This window comes from Coregonus lavaretus, assembly GCF_964263955.1.
Source record: "Coregonus lavaretus genome assembly, chromosome: 24".
In the NCBI taxonomy this organism is placed as follows: domain Eukaryota; kingdom Metazoa; phylum Chordata; class Actinopteri; order Salmoniformes; family Salmonidae; genus Coregonus; species Coregonus lavaretus.
This window is the reverse complement of record NC_140011.1, coordinates 45,858,631-45,878,606: the sequence shown is the minus strand read 5'-3', so window position 1 is coordinate 45,878,606 and position 19,976 is coordinate 45,858,631. Positions and strand designations below refer to the sequence as shown.

General features: G+C 45.5%; 1 protein-coding gene across 1 annotated transcript in view; it reads left to right on the top strand.

Annotated features, from left to right (window-relative positions):
* LOC311099676 (putative ATP-dependent RNA helicase DDX52) overlaps nt 1-14,050 on the top strand; it is a 34,901-nt gene extending 20,851 nt beyond the window's left edge. Inside the window, exons 11-15 of the mRNA XM_084140395.1 lie at nt 1-91; nt 2,654-2,729; nt 3,273-3,344; nt 11,121-11,306; nt 13,905-14,050. The exon at nt 1-91 is cut by the window's left edge and continues 60 nt beyond it. Coding sequence (XP_083996521.1) covers nt 1-91; nt 2,654-2,729; nt 3,273-3,344; nt 11,121-11,306; nt 13,905-13,935 — 456 coding nt within the window. The 3' untranslated portion in view covers nt 13,936-14,050. The remainder of the gene's footprint in view (nt 92-2,653; nt 2,730-3,272; nt 3,345-11,120; nt 11,307-13,904) is intronic.
* The last annotated feature ends 5,926 nt before the right edge of the window (nt 14,051-19,976 follow it).

Sequence of the window (19,976 nt, the reverse complement as noted above, 5' to 3'; positions counted from 1 at the left end):
CTCCTGGCCCGAGGCATCGACTTCAAGGGAGTCAACCTGGTGCTGAACTACGACTTCCCTACCAGTGCTGTGGAATACATCCACCGCATCGGTTAGTCCCTCCAGATCATTACACTACCACATCTACACAGTGCACTACTTTATACACCCTATCCCCTACACAGTACACTACTTTATACACCCTATCCCCTACACAGTACACTACTTTATACACCCTATCCCCTACACAGTACACTACTTTATACACCCTATCCCCTACACAGTACACTACTTTATACACCCTATCCCCTACACAGTACACTACTTTAGACCAGAGCTCAATACACCCTATCCCCTACACAGTACACTACTTTATACACCCTATCCCCTACACAGTACACTACTTTAGACCAGAGCTCAATACACCCTATCCCCTACACAGTACACTACTTTAGACCAGAGCTCAATACACCCTATCCCCTACACAGTACACTACTATAGACCAGCTCTATACACCCTATCCCCTACACAGTACACTACTATAGACCAGCTCTATACACCCTATCCCCTACACAGTACACTACTATAGACCAGCTCTATACACCCTATCCCCTACACAGTACACTACTATAGACCAGCTCTATACACCCTATCCACTACACAGTACACTACTATAGACCAGCTCTATCCACCCTATCCCCTACACAGTACACTACTATAGACCAGCTCTATACACCCTATCCCCTACACAGTACACTACTATAGACCAGCTCTATACACCCTATCCCCTACACAGTACACTACTATAGACCAGCTCTATACACCCTATCCCCTACACAGTACACTACTATAGACCAGCTCTATACACCCTATCCCCTACACAGTACACTACTATAGACCAGAGCTCAATACACCCTATCCCCTACACAGTACACTACTATAGACCAGCTCTATACACCCTATCCCCTACACAGTACACTACTATAGACCAGAGCTATACACCCTATCCCCTACACAGTACACTACTATAGACCCTATCCCCTACACAGTACACTACTATAGACCAGCTCTATACACCCTATCCCCTACACAGTACACTACTATAGACCAGAGCTCTATACACCCTATCCCCTACACAGTACACTACTATAGACCAGCTCTATACACCCTATCCCCTACACAGTACACTACTTTATACACCCTATCCCCTACACAGTGCACTACTATAGACCAGAGCTCTATACACCCTATCCCCTACACAGTACACTACTATAGACCAGCTCTATACACCCTATCCCCTACACAGTACACTACTATAGACCAGAGCTCTATACACCCTATCCCCTACACAGTACACTACTATAGACCAGCTCTATACACCCTATCCCCTACACAGTACACTACTTTATACACCCTATCCCCTACACAGTGCACTACTATAGACCAGAGCTCTATACACCCTATCCCCTACACAGTACACTACTATAGACCAGCTCTATACACCCTATCCCCTACACAGTACACTACTATAGACCAGCTCTATACACCCTATCCCCTACACAGTACACTACTATAGACCAGCTCTATACACCCTATCCCCTACACAGTACACTACTATAGACCAGCTCTATACACCCTATCCCCTACACAGTACACTACTATAGACCAGAGCTCAATACACCCTATCCCCTACACAGTACACTACTATAGACCAGCTCTATACACCCTATCCCCTACACAGTACACTACTATAGACCAGCTCTATACACCCTATCCACTACACAGTACACTACTATAGACCAGCTCTATCCACCCTATCCCCTACACAGTACACTACTATAGACCAGCTCTATACACCCTATCCCCTACACAGTACACTACTATAGACCAGCTCTATACACCCTATCCCCTACACAGTACACTACTATAGACCAGCTCTATACACCCTATCCCCTACACAGTACACTACTATAGACCAGCTCTATACACCCTATCCCCTACACAGTACACTACTATAGACCAGAGCTCTATACACCCTATCCCCTACACAGTACACTACTATAGACCAGAGCTCTATACACCCTATCCCCTACACAGTACACTACTATAGACCAGCTCTATACACCCTATCCCCTACACAGTACACTACTATAGACCAGCTCTATACACCCTATCCCCTACACAGTACACTACTATAGACCAGCTCTATACACCCTATCCCCTACACAGTACACTACTATAGACCAGAGCTCAATACACCCTATCCCCTACACAGTACACTACTATAGACCAGCTCTATACACCCTATCCCCTACACAGTACACTACTATAGACCAGCTCTATACACCCTATCCCCTACACAGTACACTACTATAGACCAGAGCTCTATACACCCTATCCCCTACACAGTACACTACTATAGACCAGAGCTCTATACACCCTATCCCCTACACAGTACACTACTATAGACCAGAGCTATACACCCTATCCCCTACACAGTACACTACTATAGACCAGCTCTATACACCCTATCCCCTACACAGTACACTACTTTAGACCAGAGCTCTATACACCCTATCCCCTACACAGTACACTACTATAGACCAGAGCGCTATACACCCTATCCCCTACGTATGTAATGTAATGTTGTCCATCTTTCTATATCTAATCCTAGGTCGTACTGGCAGGGCCGGACGCACAGGGAGAGCGGTCACCTTCTTCACCGAGGATGACAAGCCTCTGCTGCGCAGGTACGCCTGGGGGAGGAGCCTAGAGATCGACAGGGGGAGGGGATGTTTACTGTCAGGATACAAAACAAAAGCGTATTGGAAAGCACAGCCTGATGGGAGCTGTAGTATTAACTGGCCTCTCTCCCTCCTCCCTCTCTTTTCTTCTCTCTCCTCTCCCTCTCCTCGCCCTCTCTCCTCTCCATCTTCTCCCTCTCTTCTCTCCCTCTTCTCCCCCTCTCTTCTCCCTCTCTTCTCTCCCTCTTCTCCCTCTCTCTTCTCCCTCTCTTCTCTCCCTCTTCTCCCTCTCTCCTCTCCCTCGCTCCTCTCCCTCGCTCCTCTCCCTCGCTCCTCTCCCTCGCTCCTCTCCCTCTATTCTCTCCCTCTTCTCCCTCTCTCTTCTCCCTCGCTCCTCTCCCTCGCTCCTCTCCCTCGCTCCTCTCCCTCGCTCTTCTCCCTCTATTCTCTCTCTCTTCTCCCTCTATTCTCTCTCCTCCCCCCTCTATTCTCTCTCCTCCCTTCTCCCTCTATTCTCTCTCCTCCCTCCCTCTCTCTCTCTCTCTCTAGTATTGCCAATGTGATCAAGCAGGCAGGTTGTCCTGTCCCTGACTACATGGTTGGCTTTAAAAAGATGCACAGGTGAGTTTACAGCTGCCTAGAAAGGTTGAATACCTGCATGTGGTTTAGCTGATGTTTCCTGTGTTAATACCTGCATGTGGTTTAGCTGATGTTTCCTGTGTTAATACCTGTATGTGGTTTAGCTGATGTTTCCTGTGTTAATACCTGTTATTATCCAGTTAGTAGATGAGTTATAAATCATTATCTGTTATCCCTTAGCTTACTTTCCAATCCTTTCATTCTCAACCGAATCTCGAAAATCGAATTCCGGTCACAGTGTAGGGCTTCCGGTCACAGTGTAGGGCTTCCGGTCACAGTGTAGGGCTTCCGGTCGCAGTGTAGGGCTTCCGGTCACAGTGTAGGGCTTCCGGTCGCAGTGTAGGGCTTCCGGTCGCAGTGTAGGGCTTCCGGTCACAGTGTAGGGCTTCCGGTCACAGTGTAGGGCGCAAGATAAAACTGACATTTTGAGGGAGAGGAGAAAGTGAGAAAGGATGGAGGACGCTTGCCATGAAGCGCTGGGCGTCTTGTTATGACCTGCATTATCTGAATTAGGCCCACAGAACTACACGTAGGAGGAGCGGCTTCTATGGAGGGACTTGGAAGACATTCAGAGTTGGTTTATCGTTGAACCAGAGCAAACATTAGCTAGCTAGCTAACAAGCTTGTGTGTGCAGAGCAGCACTATAATTTAAAACACGTCTTACCTTTAATGTAGTTCATAAATCCAATGTGAAACGTCATAACTATAGTATCCAGAACTAGCATTGAAAAAGTCAATCCATTGTTCTCTAATTAAACATCTCCCTAATTTCTGAATCAAGCTTGTAACGTGGTCAGTAGGCTACAGTAACCCAGGCTACAGTAACCTAGGCTACAGTAACCCAGGCTACAGTAACCTAGGCTACAGTAACCCAGGCTACAGTAACCTAGGCTACAGAGGGGGGAGGGGCGGGTAGCCTACACACCCACTGGCAGAGAGTTCTGCTGGCAGGCAGACGCTGGAATACGTTTCTGAGTGACAGAGTGAGGGCTTCGTATAGGTGCTTTGTTGCGATTTCTGTGGGACTGGAAAAAAATGCCCGGAATGTAAAATAACGTTAACTGGTTGCCAATCTTTTAAAATAACGGTTTTTTTTCCGGATCAGTATAGATCACTTTTGTTTCAGGTTCTGTTCCTCAAATAATGTTGTTATTTTCCTGTTTTCGGTTCTTTTCCCCTGAACCGGTTCAAGCCCTTGTCCCATGGTAAGGTGAAGCTATGTTCCCTATGTGGTAATAGCTGTGTGATAAAGTGTTAATAACTGTTATTCCTTAGTAGTAAATAGGGCCGTGATGGTAACCTATTTGTACTGAACCATTCGGTACAGGGACTTCGGTTCAGTCAGTACTGTGAACCAGAATGAATACATAAACATGTATATTTTTTAATAAAACCTACACTGCGTTGTATGCCTCGAGTAAATCTGAGCTGAAAAAAACATTTCAAGCTATTCCGTTAAAACAACTACAACTAATCTTAACTGGCGGATTTCAAACTATCCTTTTGTGAGGCGCTGCCGGGAACTCTGTTGATGGCGAGTGGTGGGATCGATAAACCAGAATTGGAGGATCCTCCCATCTTTTAAATCTCCAGTTTTGGGAACATTTTGGTTTCCAAGTAGATTACAGTGGTGATGACAGTGTTAACAGTATGTCGCCACTGATCAATGAGAATAGCCAATGCAGAGTGGCGCGTGTAGCTTGTTGTTGTTGTTGTCAGCCAATCACAAGTCATCAAAGCGCCACTACAGTCATAGAGCCTCCGTGTGGCAAAGCAAGTTAGGAGATTATCTAATCAATGGAAAATGGAATTAAAATGATGGATTTAAAAGTTTAAATGAGATGTATATGCTACAACAACCAAGAGCCAGCAGCTGCTACTTAGTAACCTGAATGGAGTTGTTATTTGTAACTGTAGGACAGGGAGAAAGCCAAGCAGGCTCAATTAGCCTAGCTAGCTAACTTAGCTAACTAGCTTCTCTCGGTTTGATGCAGTCAAGATAGGTACTAGTAATCCTATTGGATGATAAATAACCAAGCTATGACAAGCTAGAAGTTAGTCTACTAGCGCAAGTGGGCTTGGTTGGTTGCTGCCTCTCCCGTTTCACTCGCTCACAGTACACACGCCTCAAGGTCCTCCTCCGCCTGCTCTCCCTGGTGCTGTATCAGCTCTGGTCCTCCTCCGCCTGCTCTCCCTGGTGCTGTATCAGCTCTGGTCCTCCTCCGCCTGCTCTCCCTGGTGCTGTATCAGCTCTGGTCCTCCGCCTGCTCTCCCTGGTGCTGTATCAGCTCTGGTCCTCCTCCGCCTGCTCTCCCTGGTGCTGTATCAGCTCTGGTCCTCCTCCGCCTGCTCTCCCTGGTGCTGTATCAGCTCTGGTCCTCCTCCGCCTGCTCTCCCTGGTGCTGTATCAGCTCTGGTCCTCCTCCGCCTGCTCTCCCTGGTGCTGTATCAGCTCTGGTCCTCCTCCGCCTGCTCTCCCTGGTGCTGTATCAGCTCTGGTCCTCCTCCGCCTGCTCTCCCTGGTGCTGTATCAGCTCTGGTCCTCCGCCTGCTCTCCCTGGTGCTGTATCAGCTCTGGTCCTCCGCCTGCTCTCCCTGGTGCTGTATCAGCTCTGGTCCTCCTCCGCCTGCTCTCCCTGGTGCTGTATCAGCTCTGGTCCTCCTCCGCCTGCTCTCCCTGGTGCTGTATCAGCTCTGGTCCTCCTCCGCCTGCTCTCCCTGGTGCTGTATCAGCTCTGGTCCTCCTCCGCCTGCTCTCCCTGGTGCTGTATCAGCTCTGGTCCTCCGCCAGCTCTCCCTGGTGCTGTATCAGCTCTGGCCCTCCTCCGCCTGCTCTCCCTGGTGCTGTATCAGCTCTGGTCCTCCTCCGCCTGCTCTCCCTGGTGCTGTATCAGCTCTGGCCCTCCTCCGCCTGCTCTCCCTGGTGCTGTATCAGCTCTGGTCCTCCGCCTGCTCTCCCTGGTGCTGTATCAGCTCTGGTCCTCCTCCGCCTGCTCTCCCTGGTGCTGTATCAGCTCTGGTCCTCCTCCGCCTGCTCTCCCTGGTGCTGTATCAGCTCTGGTCCTCCTCCGCCTGCTCTCCCTGGTGCTGTATCAGCTCTGGTCCTCCTCCGCCTGCTCTCCCTGGTGCTGTATCAGCTCTGGTCCTCCTCCGCCTGCTCTCCCTGGTGCTGTATCAGCTCTGGTCCTCCTCCGCCTGCTCTCCCTGGTGCTGTATCAGCTCTGGCCCTCCTCCGCCTGCTCTCCCTGGTGCTGTATCAGCTCTGGTCCTCCTCCGCCTGCTCTCCCTGGTGCTGTATCAGCTCTGGTCCTCCGCCTGCTCTCCCTGGTGCTGTATCAGCTCTGGTCCTCCGCCTGCTCTCCCTGGTGCTGTATCAGCTCTGGCCCTCCTCCGCCTGCTCTCCCTGGTGCTGTATCAGCTCTGGTCCTCCGCCTGCTCTCCCTGGTGCTGTATCAGCTCTGGTCCTCCGCCTGCTCTCCCTGGTGCTGTATCAGCTCTGGCCCTCCTCCGCCTGCTCTCCCTGGTGCTGTATCAGCTCTGGCCCTCCTCCGCCTGCTCTCCCTGGTGCTGTATCAGCTCTGGTCCTCCTCCGCCTGCTCTCCCTGGTGCTGTATCAGCTCTGGTCCTCCGCCAGCTCTCCCTGGTGCTGTATCAGCTCTGGTCCTCCTCCGCCTGCTCTCCCTGGTGCTGTATCAGCTCTGGTCCTCCGCCTGCTCTCCCTGGTGCTGTATCAGCTCTGGTCCTCCTCCGCCTGCTCTCCCTGGTGCTGTATCAGCTCTGGTCCTCCGCCTGCTCTCCCTGGTGCTGTATCAGCTCTGGTCCTCCTCCGCCTGCTCTCCCTGGTGCTGTATCAGCTCTGGTCCTCCTCCGCCTGCTCTCCCTGGTGCTGTATCAGCTCTGGTCCTCCTCCGCCTGCTCTCCCTGGTGCTGTATCAGCTCTGGTCCTCCGCCAGCTCTCCCTGGTGCTGTATCAGCTCTGGTCCTCCTCCGCCTGCTCTCCCTGGTGCTGTATCAGCTCTGGCCCTCCTCCGCCTGCTCTCCCTGGTGCTGTATCAGCTCTGGTCCTCCGCCTGCTCTCCCTGGTGCTGTATCAGCTCTGGTCCTCCTCCGCCTGCTCTCCCTGGTGCTGTATCAGCTCTGGTCCTCCTCCGCCTGCTCTCCCTGGTGCTGTATCAGCTCTGGTCCTCCTCCGCCTGCTCTCCCTGGTGCTGTATCAGCTCTGGTCCTCCGCCTGCTCTCCCTGGTGCTGTATCAGCTCTGGCCCTCCTCCGCCTGCTCTCCCTGGTGCTGTATCAGCTCTGGTCCTCCTCCGTCTGCTCTCCCTGGTGCTGTATCAGCTCTGGTCCTCCTCCGCCTGCTCTCCCTGGTGCTGTATCAGCTCTGGTCCTCCGCCTGCTCTCCCTGGTGCTGTATCAGCTCTGGTCCTCCGCCTGCTCTCCCTGGTGCTGTATCAGCTCTGGTCCTCCGCCTGCTCTCCCTGGTGCTGTATCAGCTCTGGTCCTCCTCCGCCTGCTCTCCCTGGTGCTGTATCAGCTCTGGTCCTCCTCCGCCTGCTCTCCCTGGTGCTGTATCAGCTCTGGTCCTCCTCCGCCTGCTCTCCCTGGTGCTGTATCAGCTCTGGTCCTCCGTCTGCTCTCCCTGGTGCTGTATCAGCTCTGGTCCTCCTCCGCCTGCTCTCCCTGGTGCTGTATCAGCTCTGGTCCTCCTCCGCCTGCTCTCCCTGGTGCTGTATCAGCTCTGGTCCTCCTCCGCCTGCTCTCCCTGGTGCTGTATCAGCTCTGGTCCTCCTCCGCCTGCTCTCCCTGGTGCTGTATCAGCTCTGGTCCTCCTCCGCCTGCTCTCCCTGGTGCTGTATCAGCTCTGGTCCTCCTCCGCCTGCTCTCCCTGGTGCTGTATCAGCTCTGGTCCTCCGCCTGCTCTCCCTGGTGCTGTATCAGCTCTGGTTAATAAAGTAGTTTACAAATGGCCTCCTTTGCTGCTTCCCTCACTCGGATCCGACCACGTCTATACAGAACTGGTCTCTATATAAAAAAATGTATTTATGCATTTATTGTGAATGATGTCACAGAAACTGGACTTTGGCCACAAATAGGGTGCTTTTTAATTTTGCGTATTTAGCAAAATAAACAAATGAACTACAGTAACTGTTGGAATTTTATTTTTGCGTAACTGAATCGTGACCTCAAAACCGCAATAAGTACTGACCCGTGGGTTTGGTGAACCATTACACCCCTAGTAATAAAGCATTATAGCCGTTATTCCTTAGCAACAAAGCATTATAGCGCTTATTCCTTAGCAACAAAGCATTATAGCCGTTATTCCTTAGCAACAAAGCATTATAGCGCTTACAGTGAGGGGAAAAAAGAATTTGATCCCCTGCTGATTTTGTACGTTTGCCCACTGACAAAGACATGATCAGTCTATAATTTTAATGGTAGGTTTATTTGAACAGTGAGAGACAGAATAACAACAACAAAATCCAGAAAAACGCATGTCAAAAATGTTATAAATTGATTTGCATTTTAATGAGGGAAATAAGTATTTGACCCCTCTGCAAAACATGACTTAGTACTTGGTGGCAAAACCCTTGTTGGCAATCACAGAGGTCAGACGTTTCTTGTAGTTGGCCACCAGGTTTGCACACATCTCAAGAGGGATTTTGTCCCACTCCTCTTTGCAGATCTTCTCCAAGTCATTAAGGTTTCGAGGCTGACGTTTGGCAACTCGAACCTTCAGCTCCCTCCACAGATTTTCTATGGGATTAAGGTCTGGAGACTGGCTAGGCCACTCCAGGACCTTAATGTGCCTCTTCTTGAGCCACTCCTTTGTTGCCTTGGCCGTGTGTTTTGGGTCATTGTCATGCTGGAATACCCATCCACGACCCATTTTCAATGCCCTGGCTGAGGGAAGGAGGTTCTCACCCAAGATTTGATGGTACATGGCCCCGTCCATCGTCCCTTTGATGCGGTGAAGTTGTCCAAGAACACCCCCAAAGCATATTGTTTCCACCTCCATGTTTGACGGTGGGGATGGTGTTCTTGGGGTCATAGGCAGTATTCCTCCTCCTCCAAACATGGCGAGTTGAGTTGATGCCAAAGAGCTCCATTTTGGTCTCATCTGACCACAACACTTTCACCCAGTTCTCCTCTGAATCATTCAGATGTTCATTGGCAAACTTCAGACGGGCCTGTATATGTGCTTTCTTGAGCAGGGGAACCTTGCGGGCGCTGCAGGATTTCAGTCCTTCACGGCGTAGTGTGTTACCAATTGTTTTCTTGGTGACTATGGTCCCAGCTGCCTTGAGATCATTGACAAGATCCTCCCGTGTAGTTCTGGGCTGATTCCTCACCGTTCTCATGATCATTGCAACTCCACGAGGTGAGATCTTGCATGGAGCCCCAGGCCGAGGGAGATTGACAGTAGTTTTGTGTTTCTTCCATTTGCTAATAATCACACCTACTGTTGTCACCTTCTCACCAAGCTGCTTGGCGATGGTCTTGTAGCCCATTCCAGCCTTGTGTAGGTCTACAATCTTGTCCCTGACATCCTTGGAGAGCTCTTTGGTCTTGGCCATGGTGGAGAGTTTGGAATCTGATTGATTGATTGCTTCTGTGGACAGGTGTCTTTTATACAGGTAACAAACTGAGATTAGGAGCACTCCCTTTAAGAGTGTGCTCCTAATCTCAGCTCGTTACCTGTATAAGACACCTGGGAGCCAGAAATCTTTCTGATTGAGAGGGGGTCAAATACTTATTTCCCTCATTAAAATGCAAATCAATTTATAACATTTTTGACATGCGTTTTTCTGGATTTTTTTGTTGTTATTCTGTCTCTCACTGTTCAAATAAACCTACCATTAAAATTATAGACTGATCATTTCTTTGTCAGTGGGCAAACATACAAAATCAGCAGGGGATCAAATACTTTTTTCCCTCACTGTATTCCTTAGCAACAAAGCATTATAACTGTTATTCCTTAGTAACAAAGCATTATAACGGTTATTCCTTAGTAACAAAGCATTATAACTGTTATTCCTTAGTAACAAAGCATTATAACGGTTATTCCTTAGTAACAAAGCATTATAACTGTTATTCCTTAGTAACAAAGCATTATAACTGTTATTCCTTAGTAACAAAGCATTATAACTGTTATTCCTTAGTAACAAAGCATTATAACTGTTATTCCTTAGTAACAAAGCATTATAACTTATTCCTTAGTAACAAAGCATTATAACTGTTATTCCTTAGTAACAAAGCATTATAACTGTTATTCCTTAGTAACAAAGCATTATAACTGTTATTCCTTAGTAACAAAGCATTATAACTGTTATTCCTTAGTAACAAAGCATTATAACTGTTATTCCTTAGTAACAAAGCATTATAGCGGTTATTCCTTAGTAACAAAGCATTATAACTGTCATTCCTTAGTAACAAAGCATTATAAATGTCATTCCTTAGTAACAAAGCATTATAACTGTCATTCCTTAGTAACAAAGCATTATAACTGTCATTCCTTAGTAACAAAGCATTATAACTGTCATTCCTTAGTAACAAAGCATTATAACTGTCATTCCTTAGTAACAAAGCATTATAACTGTCATTCCTTAGTAACAAAGCATTATAACTGTCATTCCTTAGTAACAAAGCATTATAACTGTCATTCCTTAGTAACAAAGCATTATAACTGTCATTCCTTAGTAACAAAGCATTATAACTGTTATTCCTTAGTAACAAAGCATTATAACTGTGTATCTGCAGTAAGGTAAAACGTCAGCTCCAGAAGAAACCACCCAAGAGGAGCACCATCCGTACCACCCCTCACTTTGTACTGAAGAAGGGAGGAGGAGAGAAGAAAGGAGGAATGGTTGGACAGAGGAAAAGAGACGGACAGGAGATGAAGGGAGAAAAGGGACAGAAGTCGTCTGTTGGAGTCCAGGGGACGAGGTAGGAGCTCTGATCATGTAGAGGAAACAAAGGATCTTTCGCAATTCATCTCATCTAGTCCTCGCCTCCTTCTCAACCCCATTTGGAGGAGGAGAGGCAAGGTCCTTCCCCGCTGACCTTCTTTTCCAGTTCCAAGATGAATTGAGAAAGATCCATCTGGGTTGATGTTGTCTGCTTTTGATGATATTTGTGTTTTAGTATATTGGGAGGTTGACACAGATCACCTCTGACCCTCAGACTGAACTAACACCCATCTGGGTTCTGTTTTCTCTCTCTCTCTCGTTGTCTCTCTCGTTGTCTCTCTCGTTGTCTCTCGTTGTCTCTCTCGTTGTCTCTCTCGTTGTCTCTCTCTCTGTCTCTCTCTGTGTCTCTCTCTGTGTCTCTCTCTGTGTCTCTCTCTCTCTCTCTCTGTCTCTCTCTGTCTCTCTCTCTCTCTCTCTCTCTGTCTCTCTCTGTCTCTCTCTGTCTGTCTCTCTCTGTCTCTCTCTCTCTCTCTCTCTCTCTCTCTCTCTCTCTCTCTCTCTGTCTCTCTGTCTCTCTCTCTGTCTCTCTCTCTCTCTGTCTCTCTCTCTGTCTCTCTCTCTCTCTGTCTCTCTCTCTCTCTGTCTCTCTCGTTGTCTCTCTCTCTCTCTCTCTGTCTCTCTCTGTCTCTCTCTCTCGTTGTCTCTCTCTCTCTCGTTGTCTCTCTCTCTCGTTGTCTCTCTCTGTCTCTCTCGTTGTCTCTCTCTCTCTCTCCATCTCTCTCTCTCTCGCGCTCTGGTGTTCTGTTCAATTCAAAGGGCTTTATTGGCATGGGAAACATGTGTTTACATTGCTAAGGCAAGTGAAATAGATAATAAAAAATGAACAGTAAATATTACACTCACAAACGTTTCAGAGGAGTAGAGACATTTTCAAATGTCCTATTATGGCTATGGACAGTGTTGATTGCCCTTTGGCAACAGGTCACAGATCTTGCTGCTGTCATGACACACTGGTACAGCGCGTTCGGAACGTATTCAGACTCCTTCCTCCTTTCCACATTTTGTTACGTTACAGCCTTATTCTAAAATGGATTAAATCGTTTTTTCCCCTCATCAATCTACACACAAAACCCCATAATGCAAAAACAGGTTTTTAGAAATGTGGGCATATGTGTATATATATTTTTTTAAACATAAGTATTCAGACCCTTTGCTATGAGACTTGAAATTGAGCTCAGGTGCATCCTGTTTCCATTGAACATCCTTGAGATGTTTCTACAACTTGATTGGAGTCCACCTGTGGTAAATTCAATTGAATCCTACAATGTGATTTTCTGGATTTCTTTCCCTAATTTTGTCTGTCATAGTTGACGTGTAACTATGATGAAAATTACAGGCCTCTCTCATCTTTTTAAGTGGGAGAACTTGCACAATTGGTGGCTGACTAAATACTTTTTTCCCCACTGTACCTACATACATACAGAAAGTGTTTTGGTTCCTTCCCCAGATCAGGGCGGCAGGTAGCTTAGTGGTTAAGAGCGTTGTGCCAGTAACCGAAAGGTCGCTGGTTCTAATCCCCGAGCCGACTAGGTGAAGAATCTGTTGATGTGCCCTTGAGCAAGGCACTTAACCCTAATTGCTCCTGTAAGTCGCTCTGGATAAGAGCGTCTGCTAAATGACCAAAATGTAAGTCTGTGCCTCGACACAATCCTGTCTCGGAGCTCTACGGACTATTCCTTCGACCTCATGGCTTGGTTTTTGCTCTGACATGCACTGTCAACTGTGGGACCTTATATAGACAGGTGTGTGCCTTTCCAAATCATGTCCAATCAATTGAATTTACCACAGGTGGACTTCAATCAAGTTGTAGAAACATTTCAAGGATGATCAATAATGGAAACAGGATGCACCGGAGCTCAATTTTGAGTATTTCATAATATTTGTAATACATTTCCAAAAATGTCTGAACCTGTTTTTGCTTTGTCATTATGGGGTGTTGTGTGTAGATTGATGAGAATTTTTTTTTATTTAATCCATTTTAGAATAAGGCTGTAACTTAACAAAATGGGGAAAATTAGACGGGTCTGAATACTTTCCGAAAGGCACGGTACATATCTGGCAGTAATATTTGCGTTTTCTCCCAGAATAATTCCCAGCTTTGTCATTGTTCTTTTTTATGATGTGATTTTAGTAAATGAAGAAGTTGGGAACTGATTGACAAAATATTCTCTCAGTAGAGGAAAAAGTGCATCCGTCTCTACCTCCCCTGTCGTTCAGTGTCTTTTTGTGTCTCCCTTTTTCTACAGACAATTGGCTGAGTCAGGATCTGTCTCTGATCTGTAGAGATGTTTAGAGATTCTGACCATTTTGTATTCTCTTTTGAGGTCAAAATAGTAATTTTAGTTTTGTGTTTTTGTTTAATTTCTGTACCAATCTGATTTCCCTGTGTGTTTTGGATAATATGGCGGTTTAGTGTTTTAACAGCTGACATTCTCATGCTCTTTTCTCTCAGCTCCGTTTTGCTTTATTGGCACGACGGAACAATGTAAATATTGGCAAAACCTATTTTTTAATTTACAATATTAACATAATTACAATTGTTAATGGGACAATAACTCTGTCACTCTGTTCTCAGGAAGAAGAAGAAGAAAGAAAGGAAGAACTGAAAAGACGGATGGAGATGGTCAGAGATATATATTTACTGTCCTGTGTTCTGGAGATGGTCAGAGATATATATTTACTGTCCTGTGTTCTGGAGATGGTCAGAGATATATATATATATATATATATATATACTGTCCTGTGTTCTGGAGATGGTCAGAGATATATATATATATATATATACTGTTCTGTGTTCTGTTATTGCTTATATATACAGATACGTGTGATTTGTATTTCTTGGACATTTGAATAAAAACTGTTGATTTTCATTATTTATTTGATTTAATAAGTCAGTTAAGAGCAAATTCTTATTTACAATGACTGCCTGACAACAGTGAAATGGAACACACCAGACATCACACAAGATCTACAAGACACACGTCTATCTGTCTTAGATATAAGATACAGACATACGTCTTGTATATCTATATCTTATATCTAAGACATATCAGCTGCACCATCGAGAGCATCCTGACCGGTTTGCATCACCGCCTTGTATGGCAACTGCTCGGCATCCGACTGCAAGGCGCTACAGAGGGTAGTGGTACCGGAGCGCCAAGTCTAGGTCCAAAAGGCTCCTTAACAGCTTCTACCCCCAAGCCATAAGACTGCTGAACAATTAAATGGCCACCCGGACTATTTACATTGACAATTTACATTGGAACAATTTCAAAGATTACAGTTTATATAAGAAAATCTGTCAGTTGAAATGAATTCATTAGGCCCTAATCTACGCAGCGCGACATCGCATTGAGTTGATCAGGCTGTTGATTGTGGCCTGTGGAATGTTGTCCCACTCCTCTACAATGGCTGTGTGAAGTTGCTGGATATTGACGGGAACTGGAACACACTGCTGTGCACGTCGATCCAGAGCATCCCAAACATGCTCAATGGGTGACATGTCTGGTGAGTATGCAGGCCATGGCAGAACTGGGACATTTTCAGTTTCCAGGAATTGTGTACAGATCCTTGCGAAATGGGGCCGTGCATTATCATGCTGAAACATGAGGTGATGGCGGCAGATGAATGGCACGACAATGGGCCTCAGGAACTCGTCACGGTATCTCTGTGCATTCAAATTGCCATCGATAAAATGCAATTGTGTTCATTGTCTGTAGTTTATGCCTGCCCATACCATAACCCTGTCATGGAAATTCACCACTAAGGACTAAAATTCAAAGTAAATTGAGCAATCTTTATTATCACGGCCGGAGAGGTTCACAAACTCAATCCAAGCTTGATGGAAACTCTAAGGGCGTTCCCTTTCAGTCCTTATAAACTGCTACACAAACAAGTCATATAAGCATGATTTACATTATTCATTATTAACGTTGATTCCTGCATGTGACTGACTTATACCACACCAGGCATTTTACCTTGAAACTGAGATCTTGTATCATCACTCCTAGTTCCCAGAGCAATGTTCTGGGCGTACTGCCAAATTGCTTATCAGTGATAGAAGGGATTCCTCCCCTTACAATCAATCAGCCATTTGCATGTACCCAACAAAGTTGGTTATTAGAAAAGCAGCATTGTGCTAAACATACGTTCATACACACAAAGAACATTTCCATCACAACCCACCATGGGGCACTCTGTTCACAACAGTGAAATCAGCAAACCGCTCACCCATCTGCCCGGTACAGTTGAAACTGGGATTCATGCGTGAAGAGCACACTTCTCCAGTGTGCCAGTGGCCATCGAAGGTGAGCATTTGCCCACTGAAGTCGGTTACGACGCCAAACTGCAGTCAGGGCAAGACCCGGGTGAGGACGACGAGCACACAGATGAGCTTCCCTGAGACGGCTTCTGACAGTTTGTGCAAACCCACAGTTTAATCAGCTGTCGGGGTGGCTGGTCTGATGATCCCACTGGTAAGGAAGCCGGATGTAGAGGTCCTGGGCTGGCGTGGTTACACGTGGTCTGCGGTTCTGAGGCCGGTTGGACGTGCTGCCAAATTCTCTAAAATGGCTTATGGTAGAGAGATTAACATTAAATTCTCTGGCAACAGTTCTGGTGGAGATTCCTGCAGTCAGCATGACAACTGCACGCTCCCTCAAAACTTGAGACGTGTAGCATTGTGTTGTGTGACAAAACTGCACATTTTAGAATGGCCTTTTATTGTCCCCAGCACAAGGTGCACCTGTGTAATGATCATGCTGTTTAATCAGCTTCTGGATATGCCACATCTGTCAGGTGGATTGATTAACTTAACCCCTCCCACCCTCTACTGAATTTATCTCCCAGCGTCTGTTGGAAAGCAGACTGAACCAGGTTTTCCTCTAGGATTTTGCCTTTGTTTAGCTCTATTCTGTTTATAAAAATAAATAAAAATACCTAGTCCTCGCAGATGACAAGCATACCCATAACAAGATGCAGCCACCACTATCCTGGAAAATGTGAAGTGCTACTCAGTGATGTTGTGTTTTCCCCAAACATAAAGTACATTTTTTTGCCAAATTTTTTTCAGTTTTACTTTAGTGCCTTATTGCAAACAGGATGCATGTTTTGGAATAGTTGTATTCTGTACAGGCTTCCTTCTTTTCACTCTGTCAAATAGGTTAGTATTGTTGAGTAACTACAATGTTGTTGATCCATCCTCAGTTTTCTCCTATCACAGCCATTAAATTCTAACTGTTTTAAAGTCACCATTGGTCTCATGGTGAAATCCCTGAGCTGTTTCCTTCCTTAATTAATAACTTCAAAGGGATATTCAGTGTCTGCTTTTTTTTAAAATTTACCCATCTACCAATAGCTGCCCTTCTTTGCGAGGCATTGGAAAACCTCCCGGGTCTTTGTGTTTGAAATTCACTGCTCAGCTGAGGGACACAGATAATTGTATGTGTGGGGTACAGAGAAGAGGTAGTCATTCAAAAATCATGTTAAACACTATTATTGCAGTGAGTCCATGCAACTTATTATGTGACTTGTTAAGGACATTTTTACTACTGAACTTATTTAGACTTGCCATAACAAAGTTGAATAGTTATTGACTCAAGACATTTCAGCTTTTCATTTATTTATTTGTAAAAATGTCTAAAAACATATCTACTTTGACAATATGGGGTATTGTGTGTAGGGCAGTGACACACAATCTCAATTTTTGTATCCATTTTAAATTCAGTATGTAACAACAAAATGTGGAAAACGTCTTGTGGTTTGAATACTTTCTGAAGGCAGTGTATTTGGGACAGATCCCCAGTGTCTGCCCATGGTAAGCATCATACAGACTTGTATATCATAATCTGTAAACCTCATTACTCCTGATTGTTATAATTTTGACAGACTAATGTAAGCACTCTACATATTAGTGTTATTTTGACAGACTAATGTAACACTGACTAATGTAATGACTCTATACAGACTAGTGTTAATAGAATATTAGTGTAACATTTGGTATTTGCCCGACCGTCATTGTAAATAAGATATATTTTTTAATTGACCTGCCTGGCAAAACATTTTTTGTAAGATGGCACGTTGATGACATCTGTCGTTAAACGTTCATTACTGCAACACAAGTGTTACCGGATGTCTTGCTGAACAACACTGATGACTCTGTCTTGTCAGTTTGCTCCCCATACCAAATAGGAGAAATTGTGCTCCCGAGTGGCGCAGTGATCTAGAGATCCTGGTTCGAGTCCAGGCTCTGTCGCAGCCGGCCGCGACCGGGAGACCCATGGGCGGCACACAATTGGTCCAGCGTCGTACAGGGTAGGGGAGGGTTTGGCCGGCAGGGATGTGGGTTCGTTTCCCACGGGGGGCCAGTATGAAAATAAAATAAACAAAAAAACATGTATGCATTCACTAACTGTAAGTCGCTCTGGATAAGAGCGTCTGCTAAATGACTAAAATGTAAATGAGACTCCCAGATCTTGATATGTAGTTATCAGGAATATGCAACATTGATTCCTATCATTAGAATAACAGTGGCCCTAGACTCTGAATGTCAGCTTTACCCAGGGGTGACAATAAGGCGGTCTGGTCCGGTAAGCAGAGACCCAGCCAGGCATATCGCAATATTTAAAAATACAATACCGGAAAAAAAAACGTTGGAAAGCAAATGGCTATTACAATGAAAAGACTCCAATCGGTCTTTTAGCTATCCAAATTCTTAACTTAATTGATCGAACAGTAGCCTAGCTTATTGGCACCAGCGGAGAACATCGGCCATGTCCCCGGCGTGTGCACATTCACTGTCTTTATCATTGGGTCAGTGCCACTTTGGTTTGTCTTTGGACAATCTTGTGTCTCCCGTTTTCTTAGGCCAATTATATGGATCAGACAACATCGGTTTTTGTTGATCTGTTTGTCAGCAGAGTAGGCTAACCTGTAGTTTCTGTAGTAGAAAAAAATAATGCGTGTGAACTTGGCTGCCCCCTACCGGTAAGAAATGACATCTACTTTCACCCCTGGCTTTACCTTATCAACACCCCATCGTGTATAAAAACAAACCGGTTACATTATAGAATCTATGAACATAGAAAACTGTCCGATTCTGTTCCGTTATATAATCTATAAACATAGAAACGATCCCATTCTGTTAAAGTAATGCCTGTCAACAAGGATGGTTTTCCTCCTTCAGGCCCTTTATTATTAGTATTATTTTGAATAATTTTGACAAATGTAATTTATATTTAACAATGTTTGGCTTGTTTGTGAATGGGCCGGAAAAAGGAAAACAATCCTGTTGGATCAGGAACTGGGTCAAGTGGTCAGGGCACCATAAGGTGAACAGAATACATAGACATGAACATAGTGTATAGAAACCGTCCCAGTATGTACAGTTCCGGCCAAATATGTTGGCACCCTTGCACTTTTCTTAATTTCAATTTATTTGAGAAATAGGGGACTAAGAAACTTTTGGTCACCACACCTTATTGGATCTTCAACATTGCAGAACCAATTGTATTTTTGTAAACTTAAGTTTACAATTGTAATGTAGAAAATAGAGACAAATGGCATGGACAAAATTATTGGCACCCCAGAGCTGGTAACAAATGGCATGGACAACATTGTCACCCCAGAGCTGGTACTTAGTTGCACAGCCTTTTGACCAAGATAACTGCAGACAAACACTTCTTGTAGCAAAATGATGCTTGCTGCACCTTTCTACTGACAATTTGGGGACTTTTCGCTGGCCACTGCAGAACAGTCCAGCATCTCTTCTTAACCACACCAGGGTGATAAAAAAAAAAAAAAAAAAAAGTATTTGGGGTAGTTGTCCTGCTGGAATACCCACAACCTTTAATGGAGACCCAGTTTTTGGACACTGGGTTGAACATTGGACTCCAAAAACCCTGAATCTGCTGATTCCATGATGTCTTGCATGTGTTCAAGGCCTCCAGAGGCAGCAAAGTAACCCAACAGCATCATCAAACCTCCCCCATATTTGATTGTGGATCAGACAATTGCAAGTGATTGCAAGTGTCCAAAAAACTGTGTCTCTGTTGAAGGTTGTGGGTCTTCTAGCAGGACAACAACCCCAAACACATAAAAGCACCCTGTAATGGTTCAAGAAGAAACGCTGCACTGTTCTGGAGTGGCCAGTGAAGAGTCCAAATCTGAATAACATTCATAACCCTATAGAGAGAGCTCAAAACAGCAGTTGAATAATTAGAACGGGTTTTCTGCTGAAGAGTGAGAGAAATTGCCAGTAGAATAATGCAGCAAGCTCGTTGGTGGAAGAAGAAACATTTGTTGGCAGTTATCTTGGCCAAAAGCTGTGCAAGCAAGTACTAGCAAAAATAAAATATGTTCTGCAATGTTGACAATCTAATAAAGTGTGGAGACCAACTTTCAAATGTCAACTTAGAGAATAGGGAATTATTTAAGAGAAGTTACAAGGGTGGCAATATATTTGTCCGTAACTGTACATGTAGTATATGGAAAGATACATATTCCTCAGACCAACACACTGGAACAGGAAGGTGTGTGGGGTTCAGTGTGGCTTGCGGACGGCAAGGTGTGTGTGCAGCCAGGTCACCCGTGATACAAGTCAGTATTCAACGTCCATCCATGTCTGAGGACGTCGGGAGATGACGTGGAA